The sequence below is a fragment of the Lithobates pipiens genome, unplaced genomic scaffold (assembly GCF_037356315.1).
Source record: "Lithobates pipiens isolate NorthernLeopardFrog02 unplaced genomic scaffold, aLitPip1_a1.2 Scaffold_3, whole genome shotgun sequence".
NCBI lineage: Eukaryota > Metazoa > Chordata > Amphibia > Anura > Ranidae > Lithobates > Lithobates pipiens.
In genome coordinates, this window is record NW_027507790.1 from 101,336,930 (window position 1) to 101,352,432 (window position 15,503).

General features: G+C 44.1%; 1 protein-coding gene across 2 annotated transcripts in view; it reads left to right on the forward strand.

Annotated features, from left to right (window-relative positions):
* OSBP2 (oxysterol binding protein 2) overlaps positions 1-15,503 on the forward strand; it is a 399,907-nt gene that overhangs the window by 286,430 nt on the left and 97,974 nt on the right. For both annotated transcript variants that reach the window (XM_077462100.1, XM_077462101.1), the window contains 2 exons: positions 1,792-1,858; positions 4,347-4,514. In XM_077462100.1, coding sequence (XP_077318226.1) covers positions 1,792-1,858; positions 4,347-4,514 — 235 coding nt within the window. The remainder of the gene's footprint in view (positions 1-1,791; positions 1,859-4,346; positions 4,515-15,503) is intronic.

The window sequence follows — 15,503 nt, forward strand, 5'->3', positions numbered from 1 at the left end:
CCCCCTACGCCATTTTTTTTTTACAATTTGGTGCAGGGTTCCCCTTAAAATCTATACCAGGCCTGATGGGTCTGGTATGGATTTTGGGGGGGCCTACGCCATTTTTTTTTACATTTGGCACAGGGTTCCCCTCAATTTCCATATCAGACCTGAGGGGCCTGGTATTGATTTTAGGGGGACCCCCACGCAATTTTTTTTTTAACCACTACCTTATGTCATCATATGACGTCCTTGACTTTGTGAGGGGATATCTGTACAGGCATCATTCAGATATCATTCTTTCCAGCAGGTGATTCTGTGCACGATAAGAATGATCATACTGGCAGTTCCATTGCTTGATCGCTCTTATAGGCGGTGCCTCCATCTGGTGCTTCTCCGGCTCTCACGTGCCATCGGGGGGCCCTGAGAAAGAATCGTCCGGTGCCGGATGATGACAATAGAGATTCCCGGTGACCAGATGGTCACCAGTCATCTCTATGACCGTCGGAAGCCCGGGCGCGACGTTATGAGATCACGCTCGGGTTCCTGGAAGTAAAAGCCGTGATCGTGGCTGTCAGCATGAGATCGGTGAATTCTTTTTTTCACAATGTCATGCTTTCCAGCCTGGAGGAGAGATGTGGGGTCTTATTGACCCCGCATCTCTCCATAAAGAGGACCTGTCACAACAGATTCCTATTACAAGGGATGTTTACAAAAAAGTAAAAATAAAAAAAAATTCAGTAAAAAAAAAAACTGTAAGTCCCACCAACATATGTAAACGCCGTTCAAACCACACATGTGAGGTATCACTGCGTGCGTTAGAGCATGTTCAACAATTCTAGCACTAGACCTCCTCTGTAACTCTAAACTGGTAACCTGTAAAAAATTTCAAAGCGTCACCTATGGAGATTTTTAAGTGCCAAAGTTTGGCGCCATTCCTTGAGTGAGTGCAATTTTAAAGCATAACATGTTGGGTATCCATTTACTCGGTGTAACATCATCTTTCAAATTATACAAAAAAATTGACTAACTTTACTGTTTTGTTACTTTTTAATTCATGAGACCATTTTTTTCCCCAAAAAAGGTTTTTTAAAAATTAATGCGCAAATACCGTGCAAGATAAAAAGTAAGTTGTAATGACAGCCATTTTATTCCCTAGGGTGTCTGCTAAAAAAACATATATAATGTTTGGGGGTTCGGAGTAATTTTCTAACAAAAAAATTTGATTTTTACATGTAGGAGAGAAGTGCCAGAATAGGCCCGGTATTGAAGTGGTTAATTTTGGTTCAGGGTTCCCCTTAATAATCATACCAGACCGAAAGGGCCTGGTAATGGACTGGGGGGGGGGGGGACTCAAGCTCTTTTTTTCCAAAGCAGGTGGTCGCAGGCCACATCAGAGGGCTCCGCAGGCCACCGGTTGGGCACCCTTATTCTAGATAAACACAAACATTTATCATGTAGGTATTTCAAGGGGACAAACTTGGTAAGGTGTTTTACATAAGCTTTGCTTGAGTATACTAGGCCTCATACTGTATAAAATCCTCTAATTACTGTATTCTATTAAGGAAGGCCCAAGGGCCAGAGAACAAAATACCTACACCCCTGATTGATCTCTTGTCTCCTTACTAGTTAACGCCCTCACTTGTTTTGTGATTAGATTGCCGTGGTCTACATCTCAGTTTAGTACTGATTTATTTATTATAGCACAATGGTGTTTGGAATCTCTGATATATTGGTTGTGCAGCCATTGTTTGATTAACTCATTGCTGAGTGTTAAACTGAAGTAGATCTACATTTTTCCTTTCTTTGAAGGCATTCTGGAAGTAATCTCAGCAGTGCTAGTGGAGGCCACCCAGAAGACTGGCACCTAGATGACAATGTAAGTTTATTGTTAAAGTGTACCTAAACCCAAATGCTAAAACTAAATATGCTGGCATATGTTGTTGCAGTATCAAAGAGTTAAAGTGGTTGTAAATCCCTTACCTATACCCAGCGGAGTGACTAGCCTTAGGTGATACACAGAGATTAAACAAAACCTCCTACATAACTTGTACCTGTTTATCTGCAGTCTTCTCTACATTCATTTAAAGTGCGGAATTTACACAAGATCTCTCGGCTTTGAAAAGCAGGGGGCGGGGAGCTGAAGTTGCATCAGTGAGGAGAGCTCAGGAGGGAAGGGAAACGCCCCCTTCGCACAGCAAACAGAAACAGAGCTGAGGCTGTCAATCTGCTGGAGGTCCCTCCCCTGTCACCTTTTTTTTTTTTTTGGTGTCAGGAAAACTTGTCAGAAGTGACTCGTGCTGATAGTAGAGGAAGTAGGCAGCAGTCAGATATGGCACTTAGTGCTGTGGACTGAGACATATCCACGCTATAGAGGGATATACTTTGTTCATATTTCATGTTGGAGGTTTACAACCACTTTACATATAAAAACTTCAACTTTTTGGTTTCAGTTAAATCATACCAGCAGGATGTAACTGCAGCCAATTCCTTCCATAAAGTGACAACGCTTACTCAGTTTAACTGCAGCTTTGTCACCTTTTACTGCACAACTGACTACAAGCAACAATGTCAATAAGTAGTACACTGACACATTTTTCAGCAGTGACAACTATAGAATGTGACGGCATACTATGCATTGGCACAAGGTTGGAGCATGTATATGTTTGCAGGCAGTTCTTACAAGAAGACTACTGGATATAGAGAAAATATAACCAAAGTAAGAAGAAAATTGTATTTAGAGCTAGTTCACACCAGATACAGTCCAGTGTGTTATTAATCTCCATCTGTGTCCCATTGTGGAGATTCCCCTTCACTTTCGGTGCCACAGCCAAACAGGAAGTGAGAGGAAATCCCTGGAATTATTTGGGGACTACCGGGTCACCAGAACTAATGTCTGCATTGGAAGATTTCCCCTCTATTATTTTTCTGGGAGAACCCAAAATTTTGGAATTTTCTTTTATTTGCACTTTTAATGGTAATGACAAACAGAACACATTCTGTCCAAAACGAAAAGAAATGTTTTACCTTTAGTTATACTTTAAAAGCAGAAGGAGAACAAGAAGTTAATTAAGAGTAGTGTAGTAAAGCCTGCTGACTGCTGCTCCTTTATCTTGTACAAGGTAACAGGTTCTGTATCCTCCCCTGTAGTATTTTGTAGGCAGCCTGTAGTGTGTGGATCTGCGGGGGGTCCCACCCACAGCTTCGCAATCTACGCACAAGCTATATGCAGGTTGGTGATAATGTCACTGCTACTTTTTAAGGGTGTTATCTGGGTTTGCAAAGCTTTTGGCGCATACAGTGTTTTGTGGCTGTTGAGGAATATTTATTAATGAAACTTTTTTTGCGTTAAGCTTTAACAGGTTTGTCCTCCTTCAAGAGGTTCTTCACCCTGTTTGAAAAAAATGAAAAGTCAGCAGCTACAAATACTGTAGCTGCTGACTTTTAATAAAAGGACACTTACCTGTCCAGGGATCCAGTGCCATCTTCACTTGAGCTGGTTCTTCACCGATCTTCAGGTCCCTGGCATGTTAACTGTGGGAAGCCTGTTGTGACTCCTTGTAGCTTTACAGTTGGCTTCCTACTGCGCATACATGAGCCATGATGCACTTGGTGAATGGGCCTTCAGAACTTCTAGGACCTATGAAGAAGAGGAGACGGGTGGGTGGGAGAAAGTGGTGCTTCTGCTTTAGGGCGAAATTACACTTTCGACAACCCAGGGAGAGCGATTTCAAAACTGAATTCAGATAAGAAAGGAAACTGCCTCTGTAAGGATCCATATACAAAACCAAACCTAGCTTCTCTGCTTGGAGGAAAGTATTCAACGTAACAGCAGGTCATGCTTCTATCTCTAGAAACTAAATCGGTGTGCCCAGGTCCTTATAAAGCAGGTTCTTTGTTCATGTCAATGTTTGGTGACTACTAATAAAGATTTTGTAATCACAATTAGTGTTGCAAACCCGTGAGTCAGTGCAAATTTGAAACTAAAGCCTATTACACAATGCCGGTTCAATAGAAACCAACTGACACTTGGCCTGTGTTTACTACAGCCGGTCCGACAGAAGCCGGCCGGGTTCTGTCAAAGGGGCATGACCGAAAATGGTCTGCCGTGCAGCACCGCATGAGAGCTCTGACCGGAGTGCTCTGGTGATAGGTCCGCCCCCCAGTCAGAACACAGTAGATCAGCAGGGGAGATTGCTGTACTAACATTGCATAGTTAGTACAGTGGCTCCTCAACAGCTGGGTTGAATGAAGAAAAAAAACTAGTAGTGTGCACCAGGCTTTAGATTGCTGTACAGAATTTTTGTTTTTTGAACCTAGGACTGTTAGATCATATCTTGTAATGCTTGGTATTGTTTCACCTCCAGGTTTTCCACAGCTCACATGAAGGCAGTTATTATGACTCTAAACGCAAAGATGTCTTACCTAAGAAAAGGAGAAGGACCCGAATTCCTGACAAACCAAACTACAGCCTTAATCTTTGGAGTATAATGAAGAACTGCATCGGCAAAGAGCTGTCTAAGATCCCTATGCCTGTACGTGAGTTCAATTCGGCTTGTGCCTTTAAAATTGTCTGAACTTCTAAGTAGCAGTAAGCTGATGGCTTGATCCCATCCAGAAAATAATCCAATTTGTCTTCTGTTCTATTACTTGTAACTCAGAATGGCTTTAATGATTATCCCGCTAAGAATTGCCATGGTGGATCTAGTAGGACGCTGTTTTATTTCACAGCACTTTTAGCCCTCTTGTACCAGCTTCTTTCATCTTTTTCACCATACATGAAGTATCATTATAGTCCCATTGAGGGGACATTGACATTGTTGAAATCAATCACAAAACAGCATTTGTGACCATAAGTTCAAGAAATGCTGAGCTCTTGCTAGGGTGTAAATTACAGTCCTTAGCAGTGGCTTGTGTCATGGATGTCCCTGCATGGTATTTTTATCGTTTGTTCTTGTGGTTTAATCGTCTCCCCGGTGTTTGAATTTTCAACTATTTGTTCCTTTGATGTATTATGTTGGAAGCTTTTTTTGCCCTTGTAGCTATCTTTGTTGTATCTTTATAAACATTGTATTTATTTGTATTCAGGGGCGTAACTAGAAATCATAGGGCCCTATAGAAAAATATTGTATGCCCCCCCCCTGCAAACAGCCCCCCCCCCCCAAAAAAAATGAACTAATACCATTGAACAACAGATTACCACACTCATGTGGCACAGTACCCAGACAACAGCTTATATTCATTTCGAACAACAAAGTATGCAGTATACTGTATGCAGCCATTGAAGGACACACACATGCATACCCCCATCAGTGCAGACCTCCCAGCAGTACAGACATCCCCCTTAGTACAGACACCCCCCTAGTGCAGACCCACCCCACAGCGCAGACACCCTCCTCAGTGCAGACCCCCCCAGCAGTGCGGACATCCCCCTCAGTGAAGACCCCCCAGCAGTGCAGACACCCCCTTAGTGCAGACCCCAGCTCAGTGCAGACCCCCCCAGCAGTACAGACACCCCCCCTCAGTGCAGACACCCCACCCAAGTGCAGACCTCCCCCATCAGTACTGGCAGACCCCCATCAGTACAGACACCCCCACCCAAGTGCAGACCTCCCCCCATCAGTACAGGCAGACCCCCTTCAGTACAGACACCCCCCACCTCAGTGAAGGCCCCAATCAGTACAGACACTCCTCCAGTGCAGACCCCCCAGCAGTGCAGACACCCCCTCAGTGCAGACCCCCCAGCAGTACAGACCTTCCTCAGTGCAGACACCCCCCTCAGTGCAGGACCCCCCCCCCCCCAGTGCAGACCAAACCCCTCAGTACAGACAACCCCCCATTACAGACCCCCCTCATTGCAGACAACCCCCTCATTGCAGACAACCCCCTCATTGCAGACACCCCCCTCATTGCAGACACCCCCCTCAGTGCAGACCCCCCCAGCAGTGCAGACCCCCCCAGCAGTGCAGACTCTCCATCAGTACAGACACCCCCCCCCCCCCTCAGTGCAGAACCCCCCCTCAGTACAGACCCCCCCAGCAGTGCAGACCCCCCCAGCAGTGCAGACCCCCCAGCATTGCAGACTCTCCATCAGTACAGACACCCCCAGCTCAGTGCAGAACCCCCCAGCAGTACACCCCCCCCCCCATCAGTACAGACCCACCAGCAGTACAGGCAGACTCCCATCAGCACAGACACCCACCTTAGTAAAGACTCCCCCATTACAGATCCCCCCTCAGTGCAGAACCCCCCCAGCAGTACAGACACCCCCCAGCTTTGCAGACCCTCTCAGTGCAGGACCCCCCAGCAGTGCAGACCACCCTCAGTGCAGACCCCCCCCCCCTTAGTGCAGACCCCCCCTCAGTAATGCAGACTCCCCCTCAGTAGTGCAGACCCCCCTCAGTGCAGACCCCCCTCAGTAGTACAGACCCCCCAGCAGTATAGACGCCCCCCCCTACGTATCTCAGAACAGCGCTGACAGTCTCCAGATACACACAGTGGTGTGTGTGTCCCTCGAGGCTCAAGCGCAGGCTCCTCCTCTGTAGATGTAAACAGAGAGGAGGGGAGGCGGCTTCGGTCAGCACCGCTGAGGGACAGTGAGCGGTGTTAGCGGTGTGGCTGCCACTACCCAAGGGTGTCACCCCTCTGGCAGGTGTCAGTGTCACCCAGTGCGGCCCGTACCTGCCTAGCAATGCCACTAACCGGGCCCCAACTCGGCTGCGGGCCCTATAGCGCCCGCGTGGGTAGCTATGGCGGTAGTTCCGCTACTGTTTGTATTCGTAATGCAAAGTGACTTTGCTGAGGCTGAGCTGAATTTATCACTCTGATGCAGGCAGGAGGAAGCATTTCTTCTGTCCCCCAGTGATCAGACTGTGACATTGTACTTAGCAAGAGGGCTGATCTGATAATAGCTCAACATTGGAAGAAAGCAAAAATCCCTACAATAATAGAATGAGTCTGCAAGATGAACAAAATGCAATCCATGGAGTAAATGATTAACATTGAGGAGAGTCTAAATAATTGAAATTATAAAGCATGGCAACAAAGGGAAGAATTTTGGGCCTCAGCAACTATTATACAGTATCTATAAACGGGACCATATCCCCCTCCCCCCCTTTTTTTTTTTCTTCATTTTGTGGTAGTTTTGATTTAAAATGTTTATGTCTAGGGATGAATGGAGAATAGATGTAGGAATGAGGTGATTAAAATGTAAATGAGGTAAGTATTTCAGATAGAAATAGAATTGGAAAGTAGAAAACATTATGGGATATTGATATTCCCAACTGTATATATAGAATGATATCCAATTTTATAATATGATCAAAGTGTGTGTATGTGTGTAATATATATATATATATATATATATATATATATATATATATATATATATATATATGGAGTATCTCACAAAAGTGAGTAGAACCCTCACATTTTTGTAAATATTTAATTATATCTTTTAGTAGTGAGTATACAGCTTGTATAACGGTGTAAATTTGCTGTCCCCTCAAAATAACTCAACACACAGTCATTAATGTCTGAACTGCTGGCAACAAAAGTGAGTACACCCCTAAGTGAAAATGTCCAAATTGGGCCCAAAGTGTCAATATTTTGTGTGGGCACTATTATTTTCCAGCACTGCCTTAACCCTCTTGGGCATGGAGTTCACCAGAGCTTCACAGTTTGCCACTGGAGTCCTCTTCCACTTCTCCATGACGACATCACGGAGCTGGTGGATGTTAGAGACTTTGCGCTCCTCCACCTTGCGTTTGAGAATGCCCCACAGATGCTTAATAGGGTTTAGGTCTGGAGACATGCTTGGCCAATCCATCACCTTTACCCTCTTGGAGGTGTGTGTTGGGGTCTTTATCATGTTGGAATACTGCCCTGCGGCCTAGTTTTCGAGGGAGGGGATCATGCTCTGCTTCAGTATGTCACAGTACATGTTGGCATTTATGGTTCCCTCAATGAACTGTAGCTCCCCAGTGCCGGCAGCACTCATGCAGCCCCAGACCATGACACTCCCACCAACATGCCAGACTGTAGGCAAGACACACCTGTCTTTGTACTCCTCATCTGGTTGCCGCCACACACGCTAGACACCATCTTAACCAAATAAGTTTATCTTGGTCTCATCAGATCACAGGACATGGTTCCAGTAATCCATGTCCTTCGTCTGCTTGTCTTCAGCAAACTGTATGCAGGCTTTCTTGTGTATCATCTTTAGAAGAGGCTTCCTTCTGAGAGGACATCCATGCAGACTAATTTGATGCAGCGTGCAGCGTATGGTCTGAGCACTGACAGGCTGACCCCCCACCCCTTCAACCTCTGCAGCAATGCCGGCAGCACTCATGTGTCTATTTCACAAAGACTACCTCTGGCTATGATGCTGAGCACGAGCATTCAACTTCTTTGGTCAACAATGGCGAGGTCTGTTCTGAGTGGAACTTGTCCTGTTAAACTGCTGTATGGTCTTTGCCACCGTGCTGCAGCTCAGTTTCAGGGTCTTGCCAATCTTCTTATAGCCTAGACCAGTGATGGCGAACCTTGGCACCCCAGATGTTTTGGAACTACATTTCCCATGATGCTCTGGCACCTTGCATTGTAGTGGAGCATCATGGGAAGTGTAGTTCCAAAACATCTGGGGTGCCAAGGTTCGCCATCACTGGCCTAGACCATCTTTATGTAGAGCAACAATTCTTTTTTTCAGATCCTCAGTGAGTTCTCTGCCATGAGGTGCCATGTTGAACTTCCAGTGACCAGTATGAGAGAGTGAGAGCGATAACACCAAATTTAACACACCTGCTCCCCATTCACACCTGAGACCTTGTAACACTAACGAGTCACATGAAACTGGGGAGGGAAAATAGCTAATGGGCCCAATTTGGACATTTTCACTTAGAAGTGTACTCACTTTTGTTGGCAGTAGTTTAGACATTAATGGCTGTGTGTTGAGTTATTTTGACTGTTATAAAATTTACACTGTTATACAAGCCGTACACTCACTACTCATTGTAGCAAAGTGTAATATCTTCAGTTTTGTCACATGAAAAGATAAAATATTTACAAAAATGTGAGGGGTGTACTCACTTTTGTGATATACTGTGTGTGTGTGTGTGTGTGTGTGTGTGTGTGTGTGTGTGTGTGTGTGTATATGTATATATATATATATATATATATATGTGTGTGTGTGTGAATTTGTATAAGTGTTTTAAAATTAATAAAGAGAGATTGAAATACATTGAGAAGGACTCTTTATGGCGTTTCCAGGGAGAGTACTATGAGCTTTGTGAGAAGTAAATATGATCTGTAAGTGTAACATTTAAAGTCATTCAAAGGGATTTTTTTTTTCTAAAGGAATGGTTTTGCACCTCTTCAGAGGTCCCCTGCTGGTGCGCCAGGTTCCTCCCCCCTGCTGAGTGCCCCCATTGGAAGTCGCTTGCTATGGGGGCACTCCTGTGGGCTCGATCCTGATCTGTGCTGTGTGTGTCCATTAACACACTACAACACAGCTCGGCCCCGCTATGCTGCTCTCCTCACTGACTGTGATTGACAGCAGCAGGAGCCATTGCTGCTTTGATCGCCAATGAGGAGAAGAGAGTTGCTGCTCTTTAGCACAGTACAGTGCTGGATCGCGATCAGGCTCAGGTAAGTATGGGGGGGGGGGGGGGGGGGGGGCACTAGAGTTTTTTTTTTTTACCTTAATGCAGAGAGTGTATTAGGATAAAAATATCCCTATCTTTACAAGCACCAGGTAGAAAGGTCTCTGCAGCAAAAAGGGAAGCAGTTGAGGGGCAGTAAAAATGCAGCTCAATCACCTGGTTTTACTGCCTCCCAATTGCACATGTAAACAAGCACTGTATTCTGCATTTTTTGCTCATTTATTGGAATACGGCATCCGCTGAGTGTTTTTTAGCTGTTTGTTTTCAGCCATCATTATTATTGCAACTATACATCTTGAAAGAACATGAGATACAACCTCCCTGTATAAGGTAAAGCCACCTTTCCTTAAACGTGCTAAATTTAATAAAAAAACTTTAGAAAGCACTGTAGGGCAATGAGGAAGACAAGGTCAGTGCCAGGGCATTTTTATTCAGGTGGGTATGACAAGTAAACAGCATGGATCCTTTTTAATTTAGAGGATTTATTGCACAGACAGAGAGCAGGGCTGAGTCTGTGAAAGACTTCAGCAACAGATGAAATATTTCAGATAAAAATAAAAGTGAGATTTCAGCTGCGGAGGTGGGAAATGTGATGAGCTCAGTGTATTATTTTATATGTTCTATTTTAAGCCGGATCTCTTGCCGGGAGAAGACGGTTTTAACATCATTTTGGCTTTGTAACTGACTGGGTTTCCAGTGATGTCTCTTATATTGTCTGGGAGAATTTGATCGTTGTAGTTACTTAAAGGAAACTCATGGTCACAGCATACACTTTCATTTTTATAACATCAGCAATAGCATAACTATATACAGTAAATGAAAATTAATTGAAATAATATATTAATATTATTATTATTTAAAGTACTGTATAGCACCGTCAATTTACACAGTGCTTTACATATACATTATACATTCACATCGGTCCCTACCCTCAAGGAGCTTACAATCTAAGGTCCCTAACTCATTCTTATACTAGGGACAATGTTATGAGTTCTGATTGTCCGCTGGTCATCTTTCCACAAATTCCTGGTTTCCCAGCATGCTTTGCAGCTCCTCCTCTGCTGCTTACTTTCAATTACTAAGGACTACATATCCCATGGCACCTTGCTGCCTGAAAGCAGTGATTCTTGTACTGACTCCGCCTCCTGAAACTCCTCCCCCTCCAGCACCTCTGTAGTGCAAAACGCAGGCTCTGGGAAATGTGTGACACAGCAGGGCCTACACACAGTGCATTGTGATTACGTGTCACAGAATTCAAGGCAGTAAATGTGTGGTTCAGAGTAATAGGAGTAGGCTAGAAATAATCATCTAAACTTTGGTGAAATGTGTTTAGATGTGGACTTTAAAGCGGAGATCCACCCAAATTGGGAAGTTCTGCTTGTTCACACCCTTCACTGCCACATTTTGTTGGAGGGGCAGCAGGTACCTGGCTTTGTATGCAATGTGGAAATGAATATATGGTTTACATTATGACCATAGATATGGTTTAACTGCTTGGTTCTTAGGTTACAAATATGAATTTTGGGTATAAATTTACAGTTGAGAACAGTGAAAAAGGGTTGTGTGTATGTACATGGAAGGAGTGCCATTGGCTGAAATATGTTGTGTTTGAAAGTTTCATGCCCAATATTAGGACCTTCTTGGTTGTTGCTCTGCCCCTGGAGGCAGACGTGTGATGATAGTAACTAAGAAAATACCTTCCACTTACATTTGAACCAGATCATCTAACCTTTGGTGAAATGTGGTTAAATGTGGACTTTAACCACTTGCAGACTGGACCATTTTGCTGGTCAAAGACCAGACCACTTTTTGCGATTCGGCACTGCGTCGCTTTAACTGACAATTGCGCGGTCGTGCGACGTGGCTCACAAACAAAATTGACGTCCTTTTTTTCCCACAAATAGAGCTTTCTTTTGGTGGTATTTGATCACCCCTGCGGTTTTTATTTTTTGCGCTATAAACAAAAATAGAGCGACAATTTTGAAAAAAACCCATTATTTTTTACTTTTTGTTATAATATCCCCCAAAAATATATAAAAAAAAAAAATTTCCCTCAGTTTAGGCTGATACGTATTCTTCTACATATTTTTGGTAAAAAAAATCACAATAAGCGATTATTGATTGGTTTGCGCAAAAGTTATAGCGTTTACAAAATAGGGATAGTTTTATGGCATTTTTATTAATAATTTTTTATTATTATTTTTTTTACTAGTAATGGCGGCGATCTGCGATTTTTATTGTGACTGCGACATTGTGGGGGACCCATCGGACATTTTTGACACATTTTTGGGACCATTGTCATTTATACAGTAATCACTGCTATATAAATGCAGTGATTCCTATGTAAATGACACTGGCAGTGAAAGGGTTAACCAGTGGGTGGCAGTGTAGGGGTGTGTTACTAACTGTGGGGGGGTTGGGCTTTCATTTAGTGAACACTGATCTCTGCTCCAATCACATGGAGCAGAGTTCAGCGTCACTAGTTGCTAGGCAGAATGGAGAAATGTTGTTTACACAGCATTTCCTCCATTCGGCCGCTCCGTGAGACGATCGCGGGGATGCCCGCGGCGATCGAGTCCGCGGGTCCCGCGACCGGACTCACGGGGGACCCGACCAGCGCGGGAGCGCGCCGCCGGCTGCGCGCTGCCGATGGCAGGGCGGCATCGAATATTGGACGTACCTGTACGCCAATATGCCTGCCCGTGCCATTCTGTCGACGTACATCGTCGTGCGCTGGTCGGGAAGTGGTTAAAGTGGAGATCCACCCAAAAGGGGAAGTTCTGCTTGTTCACACCCTTCATTGCCACATTTTGCACTTTTTTTTGGGGGGGGGGGCAGCAGGTACCTGGCTCTGACAGGTACCCGCTCCTACTTCCGGGTAAGATTGCTGCGGCGATCTATGAGCATTTCCAGCCCTGCCTCCTTCCCCCCACTGCTATCTGGGACACACACAGGTCCCAGAAAACAGCAGGACCATTCAGAAAGCACAGCGTGACTCACGCATGCACAATAGGAAACTGGATGTTATTTGGCGAATTGGCTCGGCGTGCCGACATCACAGGATCCCAGGACAGGTAAGTGTCCTAATATTAAAAGTCAGCAGCTACAGTATTTGTAGCTGCTGACTTTTAATTTTTTTTGCTCAGCTGTCACATATAATCCCCTATTTTACCTAATACCATTATCTTTTATGAGGGTCAGCTCCATCTAGTGCCTATAATGCAGCATTTTCATGATTGAGGTATTTCAGGAAAATACTGCATTATGGTCACTAATTGAAGCTAAAGCAAATGTGAAATGCAGCTGTCACAAATAAGGGATTATATTTTTATAAATCGACCCCAAAGTGTGTATGGGGATTACCCACTTGACTGGGCATCCCTAGTATTTTCTGTGCAATAATATGTTGTAGGCGGAGTCAGAGATGATGGAAACTAGCTTTCATTCAGGCAGTGTCCGCATCCAAGGTGCTTTATTTTTTTACTTTATAGCTATTCTCAAATGCATTAGGTATATTTAATTCTGTAAATGCCTGTGTGTGCATGGACACATAGAGGTGTATCTACAGGCAGCAGTGGCGGCCCGTCCCAATGGGGCACAGGGAAGCTGCCCCCCTAATTCATGAGCCTAATCTACATGCGGGGCGTCAGATGCATGGATTCCAATGTGGTTTTTTTTTTGAAGAAGAAGAGCCTGAAGCTCTAATTGACTTAAAAAAAGGGTGGGCTCAGGACTCCAAGCCCACCCATTTGTGTGTCAATTCTCATCCCGGCCAATCAGGAAGCAGCTCTTGATACGCGATTGGTCAGGGAGTCTTTGGACACTCAGGACACACCAGCCAATCGTATCTCAGGGGACACTTTCTGTTCAGAAAGGAAAGTAGAATGGCCTGGCTCTTCATTCCCCCTGCCTCCTATGTTAAGGTTAGTCTCTGCCGCCGCCTTCTCGTCCGACTAAAGCCTGGGGGGGAGGGGTCATTGGTGTGCTTGCGGCAATCGCCTCCATCCCGTCCATCATTCGTCTCCCAGCAAATATTTAGCACCAGCCGCCACTGACGGGCAGAAAGAAAAACCCACCAAACACCGGTAGGAGCAGTGTTTGCTAAGCCTGGTCTGCATGAGGCCTTACACTCCAATCACACCTTAGTGTAGCGCAGCGACAGATGCTGTAGCATTTTTTTTAGCTGGAGCATTTTTGGAGGGCACCATTCATTTGAATGGGGCTCCCTAGGCTCCAAATCTTGGCACAGAGCCAGAAATATTTGCACATGGGATTTTTGTCACGATTGTAGCGTGTTTTGTTGCTCAACAATCGCGGCAAAATTGTACCACAATTCAGTTGACATTAAGAAATAACGGCATCGCAAACGCGTAATACGTTTTGCCACAATTCTGGAATTGTGGGCAGAATTGCAACGATTCTGCCCGTGATCAAAATCGTTCAGGTGTGAACTGAGCCTTAGTGTGAACACATGATGACTTGCCAACTGTCAATTTTTCTTAAACCTGTCCTGAGGGGTTTGTAGGTTGCTATTGCTTATCTCTCCTCGGACAGGTTGAGCCTGGAAATGTGGTCGATTAGTAAGAGGTCCACAATGGTAGCCTGTGTATTTCTCTAAGTACAGATCTTCTCCCCCCCAAAAAAAGGCTGGATCTATTCATTCAACTTTCATTCAATCATGTTCATTCGCCATTACCGCTAAAAAAAAAAAAAAAAATTAGGGAAAATTTGTACCTTGCTTTTCTGTGTTGTGTTGTGAATGTATTGTAAAACTTTACTTTCTGTGTTTAATATTATTCCTTCTCCATATTTTATGACCTAACCAAGGTGCTGGTGTCTGCTTGTAGAAGTCACGTTATTATTTATGGTTACAACGGAAATTGGCTTATGTATTGGCTGCTGTTGTGTGTCTTGCTTTGTCTCGTGTCATTGTTTAATAGTAGCTACATATGGTATTACATGCTTGAATGGTTCATTTTATTGCACTGCCGATACTTGCCATGAGGTATGAGAGATTTGAAAACATCATCCGAGTACGTGAGTTGATTGTAGATAGGATATGTGGTGCCTCGCAACATGCCGGGAATGAAGGACCTTGATTACCCTGGAGGAATTCAATCCATCAGAGCACAGAATTGGATGAAAACCTGGGAAACGGAAAAATCAAATGCTTCTCATTGATTCAAACTCCCACCTGACCAATTCTGACAAGGATTAGGCAGAAATGTATCGGCTAAATCAAGTAGTAAACTATATCTGCCATCAAAGTGTGCTGTTGGTATGACTGAATTACTTAGGCATTTGCCATTTATTATTTAGATATTATTATCACGATGAAACAAAATTTAAGACCAGCTAATAAACTAAATCATGAACTTTAACAAGAAAGGGATGCCTTCCATTGGTGATCTTTAGAGCTTAAATGCACCCAAAATCAAAAAACAGAAAAATCAGCTCAAGGGACATAATTTAAAGTGATTGTAAACGATCGTCTTGTAAAACAACCCATTCCGTTTACAGTAGAAATTAAAGGCAAAACATTTTTGTATAGATATAAAAAAAAACATAAATACCTTTTTTTTTATAAGTGATCACATTCCCTCTGTTCGCAGCTGCATAAGAGCTGGGGGAAGAGAAACAGCAGCACACTCGGGACAAGTGTGATCATTGGAGCAGAGTACACCGAGTTTCCAGCATAGCTAGAGAACTGATTATGGTGTGTTCTCCTGGATAGTGTGGTCGGTTTTTAATAGGAAAGCAGAAGGACTGGTGGGAACACCAGGGATTCCACATAAAGGAAGCGATACAAAGAGAACAGGATACTTTCTCATACATGGTACAGCAGGCATATATCAGGAATATGAA